General features: G+C 41.7%; 1 protein-coding gene across 2 annotated transcripts in view; it reads left to right on the forward strand.

Moving 5' to 3' along the window:
- gdf3 (growth differentiation factor 3) overlaps positions 1-24579 on the forward strand; it is a 52590-nt gene extending 28011 nt beyond the window's left edge. Inside the window, exons 2-4 of one of the 2 annotated variants that reach the window (XM_031898480.1) lie at positions 10603-10705; positions 22258-22432; positions 23213-24579. In XM_031898480.1, the coding sequence (XP_031754340.1) occupies positions 22264-22432; positions 23213-24024 (981 nt within the window). In that variant the 5' untranslated portion in view covers positions 10603-10705; positions 22258-22263 and the 3' untranslated portion in view covers positions 24025-24579. 2 annotated transcript variants of the gene reach the window in all.
- Positions 24580-25406: the final 827 nt, after the last annotated feature.

A 25406-nucleotide genomic window follows, 5' to 3' on the forward strand; every position in this document is an offset into this window, starting at 1 on the left:
TAATGTGACAAAATGTGGAAAAGTTCAAGGGGGGATACTTTTGCAAGCCACTGTATATTTAGATAAAGTAGAGACATATACTAACAAAATAGCTGCTGTTATATGGGTGTGTATATAAAAGTGCCCCATCACATTGCCCACTAGCATCCCATTTGGCAACAGCCACATTTCTCCCATAATTTATTATTGGAACACTTGCATTAGAATTCACCTCCTGTTAACCTTACCTTACCCATGATCCTCTTCTCTGATTCCATTCTAGCTACTTCCAATGCCATAACTAGATGTTACTGGGCCCAACAGCAACATCATATTGAAACTGCTTATAAGTTCAGTGCCTCACTGAGCCCTCTACCTCCTGACCAGCCCCCTCCACTGTCACAGTGTCTGCTTTCCCCTGGGCTAGTTATTCCCTTGGGCTGGCTCCTTTCAGGGGCGCTGTATTTCTTTACATTCCCTAGCACACTTTTTACTGTATCTCTATCAATTTTTCTTTTTTGCACACACATCATCTTGTGTCTTTTTTTAGATTGTAATCTCTTATGAGTGCCTAATATTTCCCCTCCATCGTTCCTGAACTTCATAACAATACTATATTTAGGAAATGTTCCCTTAAGACAAGAAGTACCATTTGTAAAGATTTAAATTACAGGATAATTATGGCTTGTGTGTATTATAAAGAAATTATAAAATAACATTAAATAGAATTGCTATAGTTTCATATACATTTTTCAAGGTACAATAAGTGCCGCTAAGCAAGGGTGAAGCTATAAAGATTTGACAAAGAGGGGGCCCTGTAGCTGCAGTTGTAGAAGCTGGTCTTCTTAAAACTAAACTATAATATATTTCTCTTGGAACTATTAGCATCCCTGGGATGCTACACAAAAAACAATTAGTCTGGGTCACCATTTGACCCTTGGAGTTACAGAATATATGGTGGTTATGTACTAAAGTTATGTGTCATTTCTTGGTCGTCCTTAGGCTGCACAGGTACCAGTGGGTTAATGCACTCTTCCTTTTAGGAGACAGGATAGCTTGGGAGCTCTGCTCCCTTTATTTAATTTCATTCTTTTTTTTTGCTTTGCTATGGCACGCTTCTACACTGCCAGGGCACAGAGGGCCATACACGGCATGCTGCTGCGCTGCCGATTTCAGGGGGAAAGGTTGGAAGGGCATGTCGTAACACTGCGTTAACCACCCCAGCCATACCCACACTAAGACAAGCCACAGCACTATCATGCGATCTGACTGAGGCGTTTATTGGGCCACCCGCACCCAGAAGACGGTGCCGCTGTCTCCCCATTCCTGCCACATTACTCAAGGACCGCGCCGTATCCATTTTCAGCGTGCCGAGACTTATGTGCCATCTGGAAGTTCTGGCTTCAAACACGCCATGCGGCCTTATTAAGGGCACCACCAGACCTCACACAGGTACCACTGGCACAGCACTTTTTTCCCTATCTCCCCACTAGCTCTCTCCTACCTATTTTGTACTGGGCTATAACCAGTCCAACATGGCTTCTGAGGTGGGCAGTTCTCCCAAGCCAGACACAGGGGACCCACCAAGATCCACAGACCCGACTCAGGGTGCGCAAAAACCCAGGGAACAAAACCAAGAAAGTAATAGAAGCAGACTGTCTCCACAACTGACAGAGGGCCCAACAGATATACCTGATTGGTTTAAGCCTTTCCAAACCACATCGATAGGCATCTCTACCTCACTTGAGAAGCTCTCTACAATACAGCTAGCCCACCAGGGTACCTCATCAGACAAGACCACCCCAACCGGCTCAGCAGTTAGTGCAGTAACGGAACCTACACAGCCAGAAACAGAGGTCTATACCTCTGAGGAACCCAGCCTTCAGTGACTCAACTTTCAGTGAAGGGACAGGTCCTGCCACCCACTCTACTGACCTATCCGACAGATCTCAGTCAGAGGCCGTCAACGTCTTTCTTATGGACATGTTCTAAACCCTAGGGATAGAGGAAGAAGTGAAGGAACAAAAGACACTAGACAAACTTTTTGCTCAACCTACCATCACCAAAAACATTTCCCAGTACAGGAGACGGTAGAAGAGCTTGTTAAAAAAGAATGGAAAACCAGACCGCCGACTATCTAAAGACAGAGAATTGACACCATGTACCCATTTGACCAAACATATAAGGAATCATGGGACAGCATTCCTAAGGTGGACGCACCAGTAGCTACCACCATCGCACTAGAGGACAGAATGTCTTTTGGGGACCCTATGGACAGGAAGGCAGAAAGTTTACTCAAAAATATCTTCTCATCAACTATTTCAGCCTTTAACACTTTTCCTGCCAACGACGTATGGCATACTTGATTGCAGAAATATGTGTTATCTGCCAACCACGTATGTCATACGTTGTTTGGCAGATCTAGGTTTCTCTCTGCAGAAGCAGCATGTGCTGCTTCTGCAGAGAGTTCTGAGCGATGACAGCCCCCTGGGCAACGAGCCAGGGGGGCTGTCATGTGGGCCCTGCAATGTGATCATCGCAGGACCAACCTCCAAGCAGCAGATGCAATCGCATCTGCTGCTTCTTCTTCATCTCTCCCTGCTTTCCCCCCCTGCTTTCTCCCCCTCCCTCCAGTGACGCCCACTCACTTCCTGTTGCTGTGAGCGCTGCACAGAGGACCCTGCAGGATTATAAAGGCCGCTAATTACTAGACCAGCAACACATGCGATTAACAAGATGGGTGGAGACTGAAGGCAAACAGGCAGAGATGCTGGATGCACATCGGGGCAACTGACCTAGTCCTGGTCAAAGAGCCTCTTGTGGCTCAGTAGGTTAATGCAATCAGATCCTGACATGCAGAAGCAGCCTTTGGTCGCAAAGTTCTTCATTTAGCGGTGATGTAATTCCACTCACCTTCAGTTGCCATGTTGGGGCACCACCAGCCTTCTGTTACTCTGTTCTTTCTAGGTATTCCTGTTCCTAATCTCATTCTCGAAGTATTCCACCCATTCTCACTTTTTGGGACGAACCCACTGGTACCTGTGCTGCCTAGGGAAAACTCAGTTTCTACTCACCAATAAAACCTTTTCTTGGAGTCCCGTCATGGCAACACAGGGAGTCCCACCCCTCTATTTCTAGTATCAGCTGTGCTTGCCGGAACTGTTGGAGGTGGGGTTAACCCTTCCCCTGCCAATGACGTAGCCCCTACGTGCTGGCATAAAAAGTCGTTAGGCCCCAAGCACGTAGGAGCTACATTTTCTTTATCTTGTGCCCGTTCTCTGCACTCGTTGCTTAAGCTTACCTTTCTATGTAAAAATTGTGTGAGATAAATGCAGCAAACTGCAACATTTTTGAAATGCCATCAAAACCGCAAATTTTAGAAAAGCTTTGCTGTTTGGTATCTTGGAGTAGAAAGAAGTTTTGGATTTGTCAGAATGTGTACTTTCCAAACATATATGGTTTTCGTGGGTCACTGTATTTTTGAGGCTTTTGCCACACATAAAACTGGTGATGTGTTTATGAATTATTGTAAATGTAAGCCATGAAATTAGTATGCATATACCTATTTTGGGGTTTCTACATGCCAGTTGGCTATCAAACTATTCAGTAGACCCCTGGCATCCATATTTAGGTTGTTCTGTATGGTTACCTAATGACCTGTAGAAGATAAGATGCTGCAATGTGGGAGTTTTAAAGTGATTAGTATAAATTTCATCAAAATCGCCATGTTTTGGAAAGCTTTGTGGCTTGGAGTCGAAAGCCACTTGTACCCATGTGTGGATTGGGGGGAATGTGGCTTTTTGGCTCAAACTTACTTTTTTTTTGTCTTTGCTTTGCTTCATATAAATTAATTGTTGATTTGTTGATTTTTCAGTAGCTAAACAGAAATAATAGATCATATACAGAAATTATAGATCATATAGGGTATCTCTATCTTGCCTAAATGCCATATACTTAGATAAACCTATGCACGCAATAAACTTTTTACTGGACCACTGGTATTCATATTTAGGAGGTTTTTTCTTGTTACCTAATTTTATGTGGGAGATATAATGCTGCAAAATGGAAGCTTTGGGTGATTTTTGAAAATAATTTTTGATAATTCTAGGAAATCTTGTGGCTTGGTAGCTTGGAGTAGAACGACATGAGCATACTCTTTTGTAGCTTTATCCCACATAAAATGCTGTAGATGTGTTGATTTTGCAGTATCTTAAGTGACAGAAATAATAGAGCATATGGGGTATTTTTATTTTGGGGCGCTTACTTGCCACATACTTAGGTAAACCTATGTACATTGGGCAGCAAACTGTTCAGTGGAAACCTATTAGCAAACCTAAGAAAAGAGTAAAGGTGCCCATACACCTTCTGATCTGCTCGTTTGGTGATGTTGCCAAGCGAAGCGGATCTTCTCCCGATATCCCCAACCTACGGGTGGGTGATATTGGTAGAATCCAGGCTAATTTGATCGTTTGGCCAATGAGCCAATGCGGTCCCCGATCCGACTAGATTTTTTAACCTGCCCAATCGATATCTGACCGATTTCAGGCCAGATATCGGTCGGGCAGGCCTGTCGGTAGTGCCCATACATGGGCTGATTAGCTGCCAAATTGGTCTAAGGGACCGATATCGGCAGCTAGAATCAGGCCATGTATGGGGACCTTATCTACTATAGATTTATTCTGGTTTAAAGGGGATGTAAAGTTGCTGATAAAAAAAATGCGTTGTTACCTGTCTCTGTCACTATAAAGATATTTAATATCAGTAGCTGTTTAAAATTTACTAATCAAAATGACCAAAATCGCTTTAAAACTAACTTAAACAGATCTGTGCTCTCCTCAGCATCTCCAGCCAACTGAATTATGGACAAGTAACTCTCTCGCTGGAATTCCTCCTTTCCTTTTACTGATTGACAGTTCAGTGTCTGCAAAAGGCAGCGTGGTTGTGTTTATAGATAAGCACTTTTACTGTGAGTCTGGTTACAAACAGACACACCCCCTACTCCTTATTGGTGTCCCAGACTGCAGAGTGAATATCACAGCCGGAGACTGTGGAGGTGTGTCAGGCACTTGGATAGAAGAGACAGGAAAAGGTGATGTACCGTGTTGGCCAGTCAAAAATGTTTACAGGGTAACCCTTTTGAAATAAAAAATAACAAAAGTGGTATAAAGGTGATACCTTTATTGGCTAACTAAGATAATCATAGCAAGCTTTCAGAACATTTTAGTTCCTTTTTCAAGCTGATAATCAGCTTGAAAAAGGAACTAAAATGTTCTGAAAGCTTGCTATGATTATCTTAGTTAGCCAAGATATTGGGTTTATTCAATATTTAAATGATTATTTACAGACTTCAAGGAACAGTAACACCAAAAAATGAAAGTGTATAAAAGTAACTAAAACATAATGTGCTGCTGCCCTGCACTGGTAAAAGTTGCGTATTTACTTCAGAAAGTCTACTATAATTTATATAAATAAGCTGCTATGTAGCCATGGGGGCAGCCATTCCAAGGAAAAAAGGCACAGGCACATAGCAGATAACAGATAAAACACTATTGTATTCTACAGAACTTATCTGTTATCTGCTATGTAACCTGTGCCTTTTCTCCTTTTTTCCAGCTTGAATGGCTGCCCCCATAGCTACACAGCAGCTTTTTATATAAATTATAGTAGTGTTACTGTAGCAAACACACCAGTTTTACCAGTGCAGGGCAACAGTGCATTATATTTTTATTACTTTAAAGCTCTTTTTTGGTGTTACTGTTCCTTTAAGTTATGGAGATTCAAATTACGGAAAGATCCCTTATCCAGAAAACCCCAGGTCCCGAGCATTCTGGATAACAGGTTCCATACCTGTACTGCTTAATATGTACAGATTGGCTTAACCATTGCAATAACAAAAAAGCTTCAGTTCACTCCACAAACACCCTCAAGACATATAGCCTTTACATCCCCTTTAATGGTTTTTTTTTTTTTTTTAGATTGGCTACTGTTCTCCTGCATGATATTCCACTACATATCGTGATCTATTATTCTATCCATTTTTATTTTCTATCTATTTATCCAAGGAAAATCGTTTCCCTTCCAGGTCATACCCAGAATGGAGTCTTACAACACCAGCAGCAGGGAAGTTAAATTAGTATTTAACTCAAGGCTGCTAGGAATCCTGGCTCTTTTAAATAATTGACTGACAGGAAATTACTTGTGTTGGTTTTACTGGTGTATGATTGGAAAGCAGGTAATCATCTGTCTCTGTGGGGTGATAATGTTTTGTTAGAAATCACCATGTGTAATATTACTAATAAATCCTCCAAGTGCTGGTCCCACACATGGGCAAGGTTCTAAGGAGAGACTGTGGTGGTGATGAAATTACCTGTTTTTTTTTCAAGGACTCCCTATTTGATATTGTGATATAGTGATATTGAGTTAAAGCTAAATAAGTACAGATAGGTGTATAATCCATTGTTTGTCAAAGAGGTGTCTATTAGTCAGGAACAAAAGCTGGTCATGTGGCAAAGATAAAAGTATGCCAGGAATACAAACTAACACCTTTCTTAAAGCACTTTTATGGTAAGACTGACCCATGATTAATATTGTGTACAATGTGCAGCTCTTTCTTCCAGATTGATCAATCTTAGGGCTATGGCACACGGGGAGATTAGTCGCCCGTGACAAATCTCCCTTGTCGCGGGTGACTAATCTCCCCGAAATTCCATCCCACTGGCGAGAATGTAAATTGCCGGTGGGATGGCATACGTGGCACGGCTATTTGCCGCAATCGCCGAAGTTGCCTCTCGGCGCCGCGCATGCCATCCCACCAGTGATTTACATTCTCGCCAGTGGGATGGAATTTCAGGGAGATTAGTCGCCTGGCGAGTAATCTCCCCGTGTGCCACAGCCCTTAGGACTTAAGAAGCCTTTAAAGGATTTATTGGTTGTAAACTAATGTCTCAGTTATTTGTACAGTGTAAATGCCTACAACAAGAAAAAGTAACCACAATTAAAATGGTTAAATCATATCGTCAAACGTTTTGGTCGCACTAAAGCAACATTCATCAGGGACATGAACATGGGTTTACTCACGTACATTTTTATTGCTTTACATTTTTCACTTACACTTATTTGCAGTAGCGTAGTAGTGGGACTTCACAAAAATGGATTGGCTGTTTTCAGGTTGTGCAGTCTGTTACATGAGTGCATAATAGATGGGTGGCTAGCATTGATACCTTGAGGCCCTGGACTCTCAAAAATCCACGTGACAGATGTACTGTCTGTATGTGCCAGGATACAGATGCTGGACCAGTTTGCAGGCACAAGTATATTTTGAGTAAACTTACAGACTTGTTTGGGGTTAAAGGAGTGCTCATTGGCCATATGGGGTTTTAGTACCCAATTGCTCGAGCCAGAAGACTGTTCTTAAACGCCTACCCTTATAGCAGGGGTCTCAAACTCGCGGCCCGCGGGCCATTTGCGGCCCTCGGTACAGTATTTTGTGGCCCGCACCAACGCCTTCTCAAAAGCAATGAATGGATCGCGATTTTTATTGCGATTCAAGGGATAATGCAAGGCACGGCGGGCGGGAGCTGCTGATTGCGGAAATGACGTTATGCCATCATAACAGTTATTATGGGAAGACGTTCTGTGTGCACAATTAGCTGCTAAGGAGCTAATTGTGCACACAGAACGTCTTCCCATAATAACTGTTATGATGGCATAACGTCATTTCCGCAATCAGCAGCTCCCGCCCGCCGTGCCTTGCATTATCCCTTGAAAGCCAATTTTTTGTGAAATCCCTTATGCAGCCCAGCCTCATCCTGACTTTGCCTCCTGCGGCCCCCAGGTAAATTGAGTTTGAGCCCCCTGCCTTATAGTATCATATACACTGTTCATATACTTATGAATTGGCTCATGCACAGTACAGGCTTTAATGCCCTTGCTATAAAATATCAGAGACATTTATAGCACGTGGACAGCATGCCTTATTGATGTCTGATAAACAGTGTTTCCTCATCTTAGTAAAAGTAGTAAGGTACGTAGGTAAGTAGTAAGGTCCCTTGGACCGATTCGGCAGCTAATCGGCCCGTGTATGGGCAGAACAGAGCGGCCTGGCCGACCGATATGTGGCCTGAAATTGGCCAGATCTCGATCGGCCAGGTTAGAAAATCCAGTCGGGTCAGGGACCGCATCGGCTCGTTGATGCGGTCCCCGAACCAACTGCCCCATAACCACAGATGTAATGGGCCAAACGATCGGATTATTTTTTTTTTAAGTTTACTTGCTAACCGATATTGCCCACCCGTAGGTGGGGATATCGGGTGAAGATATCTTATAGTGTATGGGCACCTTTAGGGGTATAGTTATCATGCTGTGTAAAAAGTGGAGTGAAGCATTACCAGTAATGTTGCCCAAGGCATCCAATCAGTAATCAGATTTCAACAGTAGCAAAGCATCTATTAGCTGCTATGAGCAACATCGCCGGTAATGTCTTACTCCACTTTTTACACATTGTGATAAATATACCCCTTAGTATCTTACTAAGTATATTAATAAAAAAATTGGCCAGCAACTTAGCCTGTGTTAGATTTCGCCCCCCTTATGTGATTGAGTTTGACACCCCTGCCATATGCAGTGCAGTGCAGTGCAGGGCTGTCGTTATTGGCACTTATTGGCGTTTGGGCATCCCACAGCTGTTCAGTTGTTACTGTACTACAACCCATAGGCATAGGCAGATTTTCATTAAGGCTTGAAGGGGCTAAGCCTCGACAAATGTTCCCGAGTGCCTTTAACCTTAGCCTCCCCAAACAAAAGAAATCACCCTCTGCCCATGCCCATAGGGGAACATTTTTAGTCCAACTACTTGTTTTTGGTATGAGTATGACCAGTTTAAGCATATAACAGTTGATTGATTTCCCTTACAGACAAACATACAATTTAGGTAAATTCCTGCTCAATGGGCAGTCATTGCTTGAAAATACAGCAGTTGAATTTTAAGGTCTGGGACCAGGCGAGAAGCACCAGTGAGCAATTCTGTCCTTGGAACAATATTCACACTGAGTTCTGACTACCAGGGTCACTGCTGGCAGTGTCTCTTATACCCTTCACACGGGCCACTCACGGAACACAGATGCCCCAAATCCATACCCTGCTTAAATTGTGTGGAGTTCATGGCTGCACCAAGGGCAATCCCATGTAGCTACACACAGTATTTTAAGCAGCAAAGGTTGCTTAAAATTCCAAACCACACTTCCATTCAACCATTTGCCTGCGAAGTACCTGCCTCCTACACGCCGGTAGGCAAAGACCCTTATTGCCAACACAATTCCTGCTGCATGACCGTCTGCAGACTGGGGACGTTTCTGCTCTTTTAGTACAGGTAATTTGAAACTCTAGTAATTTGAAGTGTACTAAAAAAATATTTAAATAAACCCAGTAGGGTTGTTTTGCTTCCAATAATGATTATATTATATAATAATTATATCTTTGTTGGGATCAAGGACAAGCTGCTTTTTTTATTATTACAGAGAAAAAGGAATCAGTTTAAAAAAATGTTACTATTTGATTAAAATGGAGTCTATCCGCAGGGCCTTGCAGTCCCCAATCCAAACCTTGTCTATGCAATATGGCCAGGGCTGTCTGGATAACGGGTTTGTGGATAATGGATCCCATACTTGTATACGGATTCAACACACAAACACACACATTTATTTAAAAAAAAAAAAAAATTCTTGTATTTCTTCATTTTATCATTTTATTTTTCAACTAAAACAAGTTTATCTGGCTGTGCGACTATTGGATCGGGTATTCTAAGCACTAATCACACTGTCAGATCAGTTATTTTGTTATTTTATTAAACAATCTGTTGCAGACAATAACTTTAGCTTTCCATTCAGCACTACCAGTAGATGCCACTGCACATCTCACTTTTCCCCTCCCTCCTCATCATCTAATTGTGTAGCTAGTTCATGGGCAAGGGCATCAGGTCCCCCATTCTGGCACATAAACAAGATTTTGGCATGATACAAAGCTTGCCTTCATAACTGTGTCCACAAAATGGTGCCTACCTGCTTGCTTTGATTGAGTAATTCCAAGACTGAAGGAAACAAGATTTATATTATTTATATAGAGTAAGTAAAGTTTATTTTGCTCAACTAACAATATAGAAAATAATTTGGAGTTATTTCTTAGGATGACAGGTTCCCTTTAAGCAGTCTTTTAGAAATTCCATAGAAGCTGGTTGTTTTTTCAAAGATTTGCAGGTTTGTTAGTTTCGATTAAAAAAGACGTAGTTACCCACTTTAGATTCGGGGAACGTGTCCTTTCCAAAAATATATACTTTTTAGGAGTCCTCATAATTTTGGGGGCTCTTATGAGACACCAAATGCACAGCGGGAGCTTATTCTGCAGCAAAATGTTAACCATTAAAATACATAAGAGTTTTCATTTTGGGGCCTTAATATGCCTTATACTTGGTTTAACCTATGCATATTTTAACCCATGTATTTTGGGCATCAGACTACTCAGTAGAGCACTGGAATTAATTTTAGGTTGTTTGAGTTAGGTACACAAAGGTTTGTGGGAGATTTGATGCTGTAAAATGGAGCTTTTATGCCAGCTTTCATCTGTTTTCAGCTTCAGTCTGGTGACCTGATGGAGGGGAGAGTGGAACTGAAGGAGTGAGTAGAAGAGCTTGAGCACATGTGGATCCAACTGCAAGGAGAGACGGGCACTGCTGGTAAGTAGGTGTGCACGGCTGATATTTGAATAGTTGTACACGTATCCCTACCCTCTGCCATAAGCATAGAGCTTACTTATAGGGCACCTATCATAGCAAAATATCCCACTAAAGGTGTTGACAGAGCCTGCAGTTTGGTTTGCGGAAGCAATTTTATTTTGCCCATAAATTGCCCCTAGCGTTATGCCTCCATGTTGGGATCAATGCATGTGCATAATGAGGAGTGTTCCAGCTCATTCATTATGCACATGCATTTGTCATAGAATTGGTGCATTCCTCCCTATTTTTATGTCACATGCATCAGCAAAAGTATCAGCATCACATTAAACTCCAATTTGGGTTTAGTTTATACATTTTTCACCCCCCGGTTTATTGATGTATGTATATGCCAATAGGTGCACTGAGTATACAACATTCATGCCTTATGGGGAATGGTGAGAGGATGCCAAGAATGACCATTATAAATAGAATCTCTAGGCATTAGGCCACTGTAAGAATGCTTGGTGAAGCAGCCATAACCGCAGGAGGACTGTCACTCACAGGTATTGAACCTTTCACTGTTTTTTCATTGCTGATTTGATCCATTCTCTCACTCTCTACCCTTCTATATGTTACTCTTGCCAAATAAAACCAATACCCAGAATAAAGACACAAACACACAGCAGCTTGATGGCTAATCTTTAAAAACTTATATATTGGGCTTTTTTGGTCCTGAGGAAGGCAAAAAAACTCTAGAAAAAAGCATGGGCCAATCTGCTTCACTTGAGGGAAAAATTCCTTCCTGACTTCTTAACGCCAATCGGATTTGCTCCAGAGATCAATATGCCATGATGGTAAGAGAAAGGAATATGGCAGCATATACATTAGCACCATTAAGCTGCTAGGTTAATGCAGCATTCCCTTTCATTCCATTGGACCCGAGACAGCCTGCAGACCCCGGATTCCTCAGTCTGATGAATGGAGTGAAAAGGAATGCTGCATCTACCGAGTGGCTCTCGGATGCTCCTGTTCATGGTGCCATATTTGGTTAAAGAAAAGTAGGTGCTGCTAGTAGAACTTAAATAAGTGTAAAGGGCGGTATTGCTGGTGGTATTACAGTGAAAGGAAAGTGAGGCAGTGATGGTGAGGGACAGAGAAAGGAATATGGCAGCATATACATTAGCACCATTAAGCTGCTAGGTTAATGCAGCATTCCTTTCCATTCCATTGGACCCGAGACAGCCTTAAGACCCCGGATTCTGCAGTCTGATGGATGGAGTGAAAAGGAATGCTGCATCTACCGAGTGGCTCTCGGATGCTCTTGTTCATGGTGTCATATTTGGTTAAAAAAAAAAAAAAAAAAGGTACCGCTGGTAGAACTTAAGTGAGTGTAAAGAGAGGCACTGATGGTGAGTTATAGAGAAAGGGATATGGCAGCATACACATACTCGCCCATTAAGCTGCTAAGTGAATTCTGTATTCCTTCCCATTCTGTTGGGCCCCCAGCAGCCTGCAGACCCCGGCTTCTGCAGTCTGTTGGGTGGAGTGAAATGGAATGCAGCATCTTATGGGTGCTTCTGCATATGGTGCCATATCTGGTTGAAAAAGGAGATCCGTGGTGGAACTGCAGTTGGTGGCAAGAGAGGCACCTCTGCTGGATCTTTGGAGGATGGCATTAGAGGCAGTACTGATGGAACTGCGGTGGGTGACAGAGGAGTCACTGCTTGTGCAACTATGGTGGGCAGCAGGGGAGGCACCACTGGGGAAACTACAATAGGCAGCAGTGGAGACAACGCTGGTGTAACTACAGTTGGTGGCAGAGGAGGCACCGCCGTTGTAACTAAGGTTGTTGGCAGGAAGGCACAGCTTGTGAAAGTGCAGTGAGTGGCAAGGGGGCAGCGCAGGTTAAACTGCAGTGGAAAGAAATGCATACACTGCTGGTAAAAATGTATCAGATGGAATTTTGTTAAATGGTGGATAAAAGAGATGGTACCACTGGTGGAAATATGGTGGACAGAAGGAGGTGCATTGTTGGTCTTACCTGAAAACACAATTGATGGAACTGATGTAGCTGAAGGAAGGTTCATCAATGGTGTTGGTGCCTAATCTGAACGCATCTGAGACCATCTGCAAAAGCCAAACAAATTAACTTCAAAATCATACCTTAGTGAGTTATATTCCTGTATGCCACTTAGGGGATAGACTTCCCATTAATTTCCTTGACATCTCAACACATGTTAGCTGTCTGGGATTTACTTATTTTTTGTGACTGTTTTCAGGGCCAGAACTAGGGGTAGGCAGAAGAGGCACCTGCCTAGGACACAACGGTGGGGGGGGGCGCCAGGCCTTCTAGTTCCGGACTCTTTCCCCTCCACACTGCAGCGGCCCCAACAACCCCACCACGATGGGGGGGGGCTGGTTGGGCCGGCTTGGCCCGGCACTGATTGCAATTCTGCAGGATGTATGAAAAACAATCATATCAAGGATCAGCTCAATATTCCCATAGAATCTCCTTGTTGCAAGTACCCAATATGCCTGCTTTCCGTAACCAGCTCTGTTCTGATCAGCACCAATAACACAAGAAATCCTAATGCTAGGCATTTATCCTTATGATTTGCGCTATGCGCCTGTCTTTTTTTAGGCAATTTCTTACCCATCATGCCATCAGGACTTAAAATGCTGAATAGGTAAAGTCCTGAAAGGCGTCTTTGATCTCAGTTGCCATTTGGGCAGGAGGTCCTTTAGGCTGCGTCAGATTGGCCGACAGGTTGGTGAACTCCTCGTCAAAATATCTGACGTCCTCCGGTCCGCTGAGGCTTGGAATGAATGGAGCCATTGCCCTTCTATCAGTTATATCATCCCAGACTATGTTCTGTAAAATAATCACCATAAAAATGCTCATTATTAGAGGTTCTTCAGAAAATGAGACCTTATAGTCATTGTTAGAAGTTGAGGATATGAAAGGACTGCACCTCTCAGAGGGTATCCAAGAAGATCTTAGAATTATTAAGACAGTAGAGACAGAGCACTTACATTAAAGAATGGATGGTCAGCTACATCATCTGCACCTCTCTCGGTACAACCCAGTGGCAACCCAGTTGCCCCCCCCCACTTTGGATCTTTTTCCCAATAATATTAGTCCCTAACAGCTCAGGATCTGTAATCTCACCATAAAGCAGTAAAGCCAGTACAGCAGCACACAGATTATGACAAGAAGCAGATGAAAGAGGGTGCCCTCTATATAGTTACACTTGAGGCACATTCCAACCACTGGCAGCCGTTTGTAGAGAGATCAGTTCTCCCACTGATGTGTGCGCATATTCACATGCTGCCCCCTCTGCTCCTCTCTCACAGACTGTGCCGTGTATACGTATGTGCCCTGGCGCATCCAGTGGCGTCACAGTGTGGGCATGTGCAATAACAAATTCTCTGCTCGTCAACCCTCAATAAAAAAAAAAATCTAATTTTGAAGAAGGCTCCAGTGGGGGCGGAAGCATTGAATATACACTACTTTCAATTTTTTTAAGACCTGTGAGTGCTATACTTCTTCAAACGTTTTATTCATTTTCTTGAGCACCAGGGCATTTGCTTCTCTCTTGAGTGCATCCACATTGGTACAAGTAAAATCTTGGAGTTAGCCAGCACTCACATCAAAGTGAGCATACAACAACCATTGCCGGTTGAACCCTAAGTGGCGGGAAAGTAGCAGGCGTGGCGTCACCAGGGTGTCACTGCAGTAAGGCCATTAATGCATCACAGTGAAAAAAAGCAAACAGTACAAGACAGATATAAAAAAAAAAAAAACTGAAACCTTCTACATAATTCAAAATAAACAAAGTAACCGCATTTTCAGATTCTGCTAGATAACAAAGTTTCCTTTCTATTTAAACAAACAAAATAACTACATAATTAATTTGAAGTTTGTAGAGAAATGTCATTCTGTCAATATCAAAAATGCGCACAATGAATCTATGTTAGTACAGAGGGATAGGAACAAGACGCTAGTTGTGAGCAGCGCGGAAACCAGGGAAGCGATTATATATACGAAAAGATGCAATCCAGGGCTATTGCATAACGGGGATGGGTGCCGCTCAACGGGACAGATTATATGGTACTTGTAGAAAACACCACCAAATACTACGGGTTACAGAGGGCAGTCGTGTATCTAGCAACCGGCAAATCAGTGCTGTGGTCAGTGTGGAGACTCACGCCGGATATTCATTGTTACAAAGTAGAGATCATAAGACGTTCCGTAATGCTATTTAGAGGTTAGCTAGCAACCTAGATGTAATGCCCAGTTCCAATGTACTGGGAGAGCAGAGTAAGGAAGAGGGAAGGAAGAAAAAGAGAGAAGTCAAAAAAGATATAGAAATGCCAGTCAGCATTGTAATCAGACCCCTCTAGAATTCAATTAACTAGTGCTGCCAGGCTGTGCCAGCTACAACCGGAACTATCATTTGAAGCAGCGTAGGCGGTTTTTCACGGCGAGGGCAATGAGGTTGTGGAATGCCCTTCCTAGTGATGTGATTCTGTTAATGCCTGGATGAGTTCTTGAACAAGCATAGTATCCAAGGCTATTGTGATACTAAAATCTACAGATAGTATTGATGTTGGTATATATATAGTTTATGTATGTGAGTGTATAGATGGGTCAGTATAGGTTTGTATGTGCTGGGTTAAATACATAAGTCTGAAACAATCGCTCCCATTAATAAAAGGGGGTATAAGAAATCAGTTCATTCAGTCCATGGGGACTGTCAAGGCGGTGGATCTATTTGAGCCCATGGAGCCTATGAGTAAGTGCCCATAAGGCACAAAACACGTTAGACTTTTTTCTGTCCAAATAAATTACCTTTTTGAATGTTATTGTTACCACTCCTGCCTTTATTATTGATGGTCTTTGCAATTAAGCTGTTCCGTTTCCAACTATTGGCAAGCCCTAGACTGGGGGTACTTTGCAAAATGGTACCATCTGCCACATATTATTATAAAAGACTTTATTAATCACCAACTCCATCAATTGTGCAGCAGAGCCAACACACTGTTTACATTTTTTTGTTGTTCTACTCAAATAAGAGGGCCAAGTTACCCTTTACATTAATAGAAAAAAACTGGGTTAATGTCAACTTCTGGATGCACGCTAGCATTGCACTGCAGGGAAGTTCATTGGATGAAGGCTTCAAAGCTTATATGGGGGGCATGTCGGAGGCTCCTTAGCATATTTTTAATTTATATTGTTTTCCAAATATATATGGATCTCTAACTGGTTGATTATGTTATCATTTCCGGAATGTTTAGCAATCTCCTGAGATGTTTAGCAATCTGTTGGGGTTCTGGAATATTAAGCAAACCCCTGGTGTTCTGCAATACTTGGCAATCTTATGGTGCCCCTTGCTTCACTGATTCCTGTTTGATGCTACCAGCACTGCCCAACTTATTACATGTAGTGTAGAGTATTTGGAGATACGTAAGTACTAATGCCTTACGCTATAGTGTAATATCTGAGTATGTATTGTATTTATTCAACAACTATGATAGATAACTGGAATGTTTAAGGAGAAGACACATGGGGCTATTAATCTCCATGACCACGACAGCGGCGACTAATCGTGTACTAGTCGGCGGGACCAATGGTGCGGCAATTTGTGGCACGGCAATTAGTCGCCCCATGTGTCTTCACTCTTAAACCTGGCGAGCCCCGGCCCACACCCGATCCCAGCAGGGAGCATCACTGATCTGCTGGTCGCCCTCCTTCAACACGCTTCAGGTAAGTTTAATTTAGGCGTGCTTGGGAGAGGGGGTCGGACTGGTGTTGGGGGGTCCCTGCGGAGGGGGAGAGTGTGTGATGGCAGTGGGGACCATTGGGGGATGCAGGGGCCCATGAGGCAGAAGCTCCGGTGGGCTCTGCACACCCCAATCTGACCCTGCACCCATCCTGAAGTGTGTGCTAAAATCTGTCATTCATACGGCAATGCTATGTAAATACAATGTGGTATTTGAATACCTTCTATTGTACTTATTCTATTGGCCTAGTTCACCTTTGCATTAAATTTAGTGTAATGTAGACTGATATTCTGAGGTAATTTGCAGTTGGTATTTTGAATGATTAAGCTTTAGTTTAGCGGCTCTCCTGTTCAGTTATTCTGCAGCTGGTTGCTAGGACACTATAAAAAAAGAAAAACATCTGCACTCCTTCTAAAGTTTTTATTTCATTAAATATAAAAACATGTATGAATACTGAGAAGGAAACAGCCTGACACGTTTCTGGAAGAACCCTTAATTATAGGCTAATAGACAGCATGTGTGCATTCCATTGAAACACTTGTAGACAGTGCCATCTACTGCTTAAGGCTGATGCCACACGTGGCGTTTTTACGCTGCGTATTTTCTAATTCTCTCGGCAGCTGAAAAACGCACGATATCATCCATAGAAATAACTTGAAAAGACACAAAGCAAACCACACAATGCGTAAATACGCTAGAATACACCTTACCACGGATTTTTCAAGCGTAGGCCGAAATACGCCAGTATTTGCACAGCAAGCTATTCCTATGTATACACAAAGGCAGCTGCCAGACCTAGCGGAAATACGCAGCATTTTTTACTATTTCGCACTATTAGCACCATGGAAACGGGATTTGCTACGTCACCAGTACTAGGCTGAAAAAAGCCATAGTCAGGGGCTGTGTGGCTTGTGCAGCGTTTTTAGGCTGAGAAAATACGCAGCGTAAAAACCCCACGTGTGGCATCAGCCTTAAATACAGAATGCCTATACGTTTAAAAACAATGTAACAATATAAAACCAACATCAAGGAACCAAAAGGCAAGCTGTGCTAATTTCTGGCAAATGCCAGAGCGTTTGCTGTAAGATGCCATAGACAGTTACTATTTATTGGGCTATGGGGCTGTTTGGGACTCTTTGTACTTGAAATTCCAGGGCCTATTTTCAATACCAGCCCAGACCTCGATGAAGAGATTTTGTATTTGGTTGTAAAGACTTGTCCTTCTTACTTCAAAGGGAGCACATTTAACACAAGTGTCATATGAGAACTTTATGAACATTTCGGATTAAAGGGGGGGGATGTATTAAACTAACTAGGTTTGCCCATGTGCAGTAACCTGTAGCAACCATTGTAGCAGGTAGCATTTACTGGTCAACTGTTTAAAAGCAAACATGTTAATGGTTGCTATGGGTTACTTCACCTGGGCAAACTTAGTGCCTTTTTTTAAATATGGGGGGCTAGTCTTAAACACTCACTTCAAATATGTCTGTTTGGTATATGTAACCTCTAGTGTATTAGAAGCATGGGTGTATTTTAAGGGAAGCTTAGGGTAATGCCACACGGGCTGATTCTCGGCCTGTGGATATATGCAGGCCGAGTATCAGCCCTTATGCTGGCATCAGCCTTTCTTTGTGCCTGCACCTGGAGCCATTGGGTTGGCCCAAGTGCAGGCACATGGAGCGGAGTTTGGTAACGAATCGCTTGAGTATACATTTTACACCGAAATTCACTCCTTTTGCCTGCACCCAGGCCAAAGCAATGGCTCCAGGTGCAGGGACAGGGAAAGGCTGATGCCAGTGTAGGGGCTGATCCTTGACCTTCATTTACTCTGCCATATGTTCTTGGGGTATTATTCATTAAATTGGAACTGCATATATCACATTGTGTTCTGTGGGTATACCACATGACAATGGCATCACATTTTCCCTAAAATGTAGTATACAGTGCTTGTATAGGATTATAGGAGGACAGCACCCCTACACAGGATGAGTTAAAATAAATACCAGCACTAGTACTGAACTACCAAACGGAAAGTAACCCCTGTATTTACTTAGGGGTATATTTATCACGGTGTGTAAAGAGTGGAGTAAAACATTACCAGTGATGTTGCTCATAGCAGCCAATCAGATGCTTTGCTTTGGTTTTTTAACTGTTGAAATCTAATTGCTGATTGGTTGCTGTGGGAAACATCACCGGTCATGCTTCACTCCACTTTTTACACAGCATGATAAATATACCCCCTTGTGTCAAGATAAAAATGACAATGTTTCAGGCCAGGCCCCTTCACATTAGGGGGGCCCCTGTGGGGGGGGGGTAGTGGCGGCACGGCCCTTCACCCCCCAGTCCGACCCTGCTGCCATGTATTCTAGTGTTTTTTTTAGTTACAACTAGCACCATATTTATCCTGCCATGCATTCTGGACTAATATAAATAAAATAGACAATGCATGTTTTCTGTCATGTTCTGGGGGCATTAAACATCAAGTTGCCATTGAATTTTCTCATTTTTCTCTGGACAGCTTAAATCATATAGGCAATGCATTTCTTTGTACTTGACGGTTGAATACTTCTAAAATAATTTTTGAAACAGTCTCCCCAAACAGAGAAGTTACCCTCCACCTATGGTAAAGGATAATTGTTCGCTCACTGAATATAAAAATGCATTCTTTATGGCCTAATTTAACTGATATGAGAACTAGAGTTCCAGGCAATGGGCCTAAACTGAACTCTTATAATGTGCGCAAAGATGTTGAGACCGGCGCTTACAGCAAACCGTGGTGTGCGCAAAAGCTTTAGTGTTAAAACAAACAATTATATACTTAAGGTCCCCATACACCTTCAGATCCGCTCACTTGGCAATGTCGCCAAGCAAGCGGATCTTCTCCTGATATCCCCCATCTACGGGTGGGCGATATTGAGAGAATCCAGGCTAATTCCCTTGGGGCCAAACGATCGAATTATAACAACGGGTATAGGCAAATTCGGTCCGAGGACCGCATCAACTAGCCGATGCGGTCCCCAATCCGACTAGATTTTTTAAGCTGCCCGATCGATATCTGGCTGATTTCAGGCCAGATATCGGTCGGGCAGGCCTGTCGGTAGCGCCCATACGCGTTCCCCGATCCGACTAGAGTTTTTAAACTGCCCGATCGATGTCTGCCCGATTTCAGGCCAGATATCGGTTGGGCAGGCCCATCGGTAGTGCCCATACACGGGCCGATTAGCTCCCAAATCAGTCTAAGGGACCGATATCGGCAGCTAGAATCAGCCTGTGTATGGGGACCTTTATTCTGTACATTTTCTGCTCATTTCTGTACACACAGCCAAAAGCACAGAGGCAGCATTGGTTCCATGGTCTAAACACATATATTAATTAAATGTATGCATTTAGAAAACTAATTAGAATGTGTTTTAATCTGCCCCTTAATCTTTTATTCACTGTTAGGATCAGATAGAAAGCAGAGAGAATAAATAAGTGTGCTCTCTGTACATTCAGTTCACACTTAGGTCCCTGAACCACTTAGTCATGCAGATATGAGTGGCTCTTGCCAGCAGGGTGCAAGTGGTTCTGACACCTCTTAAAACAGTTGGCACTTCAGAGCTGGTGTGAAACTGGGTTCAGAGCGGTGAGGCCTAGCAGACTCCAGTATCAGTGTAAATAGCTGTTTAACAGCTGTGGATTCAATCTATCAATAGCTGGGTTACTTAGCATATAGCTTAGCAAAACAAACTGGCACAGCACCTATTTGTTTGACATGAAACATCCTTTCTATTCAAAGGCACATCCCCATAATGGCATTAATGATTTTTATTATTGTTATGGCTGTTGTTGAAAGGTTGCCTTTGCCCATTCAAATAAGTACCAGCAGATATAAACATGGCATAGGCATCAGAATTCAATGGAACGAAATAAAAGAAAAATACAATATTAATTCTACTGTAATAACATAAACCCTATCTCCCCCAAACAAAAACAGTGAAATGATTGCTATACAGTATGTGAATGTATATAGTAATACATTGTAGCTCAGCAGAGAGGCCATATGAACTACTGATCTCTATTATTATTACCATATATTCATAATGTACCAACATCTTCCACAGTACTGTATCTGTAGAAAGATCCAAAAGACAATACAGACAGTTCAAGCAAAATTATCGATACTATAATTACAGGATTGTATCAATTTTCTGGAAATCTATTATGCAGAAAGCTCAGAATTACTGGAAGGCCATCTCCCATAGAGTCCATTATAAGATTATAATTCATTTTTTTTTAAAAGTAAAATAAAAATTAGTCACAATGCTGCTTAGGGTTGGTCCCCTCGATCCCCTTTAATACTATATGACTGCCTTGAAAAGATAAAAACAGTTAAAATGAGGTGAATAATTGATTCTAAACCAATCTTTCATGTCATAGATTTCAAACGAAAACTAATTTGGGGCAAGTAAAAAGGGTTAGAAAACCTAGGTTCAACTATTTCTTTCAGGAAGCTAACTGGCGTTTTGAGGAGGGGTGCTAACATTAACATTGGGTTGGGACTAAAGCATTATGGTAGATTATATAGACTGACAAATCCATCTGACCTTGTTTGGTTAATATTATATATAAATCATACTCATTAACAATATGAATACTAAAGGAATATTTACGTTAGTACACAATTTAAGAAGTCATTTTTATGTAGCAGGAGGATCACTTGGCTCCTGTGTTGGTCAGGGGACCCTGGTAAATACCATAATACATTTTTTTAATGCAATTTAATATTATGGCAGTGGCTCCAAATGTTGGGAGCAAACATTCCTAGAAGTTTTGGCTCTTGGAGAGAAAGGAGATTGAAATTTCAAACCATAAGGTAAATAAATCAGAAGTGATCACATAAAGTCAACCTGTGTCTGTGCACTATGTATGGGTAGAAAGGGTATGGGATCTGTTATCCAAAACCCATTATCCAGAAGGCTCTTAATTACAAGAATCTCCCATAGACTCAGTTTTAATCAATTAATTTACATTTTTTTTAAACTATTCCTTTTTTCTCTGTAATAATAAAAATATACATTGTAATTGATCATAAATAAGATATAATTTGCCCTTATTGGAGGCATTATTATTATTATTATTACATTTTTAAATGAGGTTTTAGCAGACCTAAGGTATGGAGATTCAAATTGCAAAAAGATTTCTTATCCAGAAAACTCCATGTCCTGAGCATTGTGGATAACAGGCCCTATACTTGCACTGTATGTAGCAAGATATGGTTTCTATTGGTACTTGGCGCTTTATAAATAAATGTTAATAATAATAATAATACAAGAATAGCTTTCATTGGGACACTATTTACTATATATTTATACTAACAAACTGTCAATGTATTTTCAGATAATCTGTACTTAATTTAAAGATGACCCCCTGCATTTCTGTCATAATATTTGTCTGAAACCAATAAGTTGTCCAACAAAACAATGGAGGCAGGAATGGGCGTAATTAACATGCACATGTATATTCAGTGGATGAGCACAGAGAGGTGTCTGCGATAGGTGATTGTTTCATAGAAAGGGGGATTTAAATGAGAAAGAGAGGAGACAGGATGAGGAACTGTTGACACCTCCCTCCTGACTCCAGAAAGCTGACAGATTTCACACAAAGGACACTTGCAGGGTATTAAGACAGGAGCTCAAAGTCAGAAGTCCAGACCTACAGCTGAAAGCAACATGGAAGGGATGATGCTCTCACTCGCTTGCTTTTTCTCCTTTCTTTTAATGGTGAAATCCTCTCCACTCACCTTCCAGGAAAGAATGCTCCTCAAAGCCTTGGGGCTGAACACCAGACCAAACCCCATTGCTCCAGGTCCTGTACCTAAGTCTTTAAGAGACATTTTTGAGAAGGGGATAAACAAGGACAACCCCTGCATGATGGAAGGTTTTGGGGTACCCGGAAATATTGTCCGCTCATATCGAGATCAAGGTAAGTGAGGGAATCCTGTAGGATAAGGATTTGTAATTTGAAACTTGTCATTTATATAGTTATTAGTGTATAGTCAGACAAAGATTATGTAACTAACCAGAAAATGAGAGGTTATCCAAAATGCAGTGCTGAAAAGTGTTTACAATTAATGAACTATAAATACTGTGTGTAGGCACCATTGTTTGAGGGCATATTTTGATCTGGTACCTCTCCGTGTATGACATAAATTAAGCCAGACACACCAGCCTGCTGGCAAGATAAACCAGACTTCCAGTGTAGGTACTTAAACATGGCACCTTCATTAGAAAATGAAGGGGTGTACAATTTAAATGTAAGTGTTTGACTAGTAGTGCAAACAAAGTATTTGAACACGTGGTAAAAAGTGAAAAAGGGAGCTTTAACTTTAATGCATTCTGCCTGTCCGTTTAATAATAACAGTTATAATCACTAATGACTGTCCTATTGTACTTCTGTACAGAAAATACCTCTGAGTCTGCCAGTGTATACCCAGCACTGGATAGATCGTTTTGCTGGTGTGCACCCACTCCTAACCTATTGTTTATAAGCATGCACTGACTGGAGGGAGGAGTACCCTACTCAGCACCTATTATGGAATATACCTACTTTTTCTGTCGACTTGGTAACCAGTGTTATCTGGTTCTCTCCTGACATGTACATAAATATGCTTAAAAGATATGATGAAAGTGTTTGTAAATCTTTTAAGAACAAGATTATATAAGATCATAATTAACAGTTGTCCATTTTTCATCTTTCTCCTAGGACCTGTAGCAGCCATGGAGGAGCCACAAGAATCACTGTGCTTAAAGAAATTTCTCTTTTTTGACCTATCAGCAGTGGAGAATAAGGAGCAACTGACCCTAGGCCAACTGGAAATTAAGTTCAAGCACAACTCGTATTATGGACAACAGTTCCATCTGCGCCTCTACCGCACCCTTCAGCTATCTCTAAAGGGTATGAGAGAGAGCAAGATGAACAGGAAGCTTCTAGTGTCACAGTCTTTCCGGCTTCTTCATAAGTCCCTCTATTTTAACCTGACCAAGGTGGCAAAGGACTGGAAAACCCCTGAGAAGAATATGGGACTGTTATTGGAGATATATGCTAGCAGTAAACTTGCAGGAGACAACAGATCATTTGCAGTGTGTGAACCAATCCAGTCTTTCATTTACACTTCTCTGCTCACTGTGTCTCTAGACCCATCCAGCTGCAAAACTCCGCGAGCCAAGAGAAGTACTCATTCATCGCCTCCAACCCCAAGTAATATCTGCAAAAAGAGGCGCCTGTACATTGACTTCAAGGATGTTGGATGGCAGAACTGGGTGATTGCACCCCGTGGTTACATGGCCAACTACTGCTATGGAGAGTGCCCCTATCCACTGACAGAAATGCTCAGGGGCACAAATCATGCTGTTTTGCAGACTCTGGTGCATTCTGTAGAACCAGAAAGCACCCCTTTGCCTTGCTGTGCCCCCACTAAGCTGTCTCCTATCTCCATGCTATATTATGACAACAATGACAATGTGGTACTGAGGCACTATGAAGATATGGTAGTAGATGAATGTGGTTGCAAGTGAGTTTGGCTAGGACTACTCTTCTCATTAAACTTATTGTCTAAGGGACTGCTGGCAACTTAATCATGGAGTGATTCTCCTTGTGTGACAGTGGCTTTGACCATTAGTGTTCAGCTACAATTCCCCCCATGAAGCAAGATAGGCTTCTGTTAGCTAGAAATTGTAACATTCGTACCAGGAAATGTATTCCCATAAAAACAGAGACTATATTTTTTGTAAAACCTGTTTCTCCCCAATAACATTAATATGCACAAATTTTATGCATTGTTTTTAGCTAAAATTCAGATTCTTTGGCATATGCTAGGCACAGGAAGCAAAACAAAAGTTGCCCTTTAGGTGGATGGGCCACTTTCATTTGTGACTTTTAACAGAGCTACAGGATGAAATGCTTTGCAAAATGACTACTGCTCTCAATTTCTTTATGTATGTATATATTGGGCATATGGCTAGGTTGGTGCCCAAGAACTGGCCTGCACTTGTTGCTTTGCTCTTGAACTGTTAAGACTAATGTTTAAATACAGTTGATTGTTGTAAATAAAATGTGATTTAACATTCTTATTTTCATTTATTTCATTTTTTCAGTAGGGGAAATACATTGGGTTGCCTAATTGTGAGCTGTTACTCCTCACACAAGAAGGGTGGTGGAGAGTAGTAGCAGCAGCTTTAAGGTAGCACAGCCATTGCACCATTACACTATTGCATGTCGATTTAAAGGTCACTGGTAAAAATGATGCTTTGTGCCAATGTGCTTTATACCCCCATTCAAAATAATTTAGACTTCTCATAAATACACTGATTGTTGTTGTAATTATAAAAAATGTGTGGTGTTTGTTATTTCTTGCTATTAAGCTTTCATATTCTCAAATTCCTGGCTCTTCGTAGATAATTCAACTACCAGCCTAAAGATAAACCCCCTGCAAAATGGACTTCTGCATATCTGTAAAACCGAAACAGTCACAACAAAAAGAGGGGCAGGGATTGTTTATACAGAGTTGATTGTCTCTATCTAAATTTACTCAGCTAATTGCTGGAGGGCTTTTAAGCGTGAAAGCAAAGCATGCAATTCTTCATTAATTACCTACACCCCAGTGATGTCTTTTAAATATAGCAATGTGAGAATATTTTTACACAGAAGTAAATGAAGGGCCTCTGCACAACAAGGGAATACACAATGTACACCTACCGTTTAATTTTCTCTCCCTCACATCATCACAAAAAGTCAAATCATGTAGATTATATATATATATATATATATACACGCACACGATTAAAACAGCAGCACTTCTTTAATATATATAATTATAGTTTGTAAAATCCCCCTATATGGCAATGTGTCAGAATACAAACAACCCTTCCTCAAGCCAGAGGTGCAATTATAGATCACT

Source organism: Xenopus tropicalis, chromosome 1 (genome assembly GCF_000004195.4).
Source record: "Xenopus tropicalis strain Nigerian chromosome 1, UCB_Xtro_10.0, whole genome shotgun sequence".
NCBI classification, from domain to species: Eukaryota; Metazoa; Chordata; class Amphibia; order Anura; family Pipidae; genus Xenopus; species Xenopus tropicalis.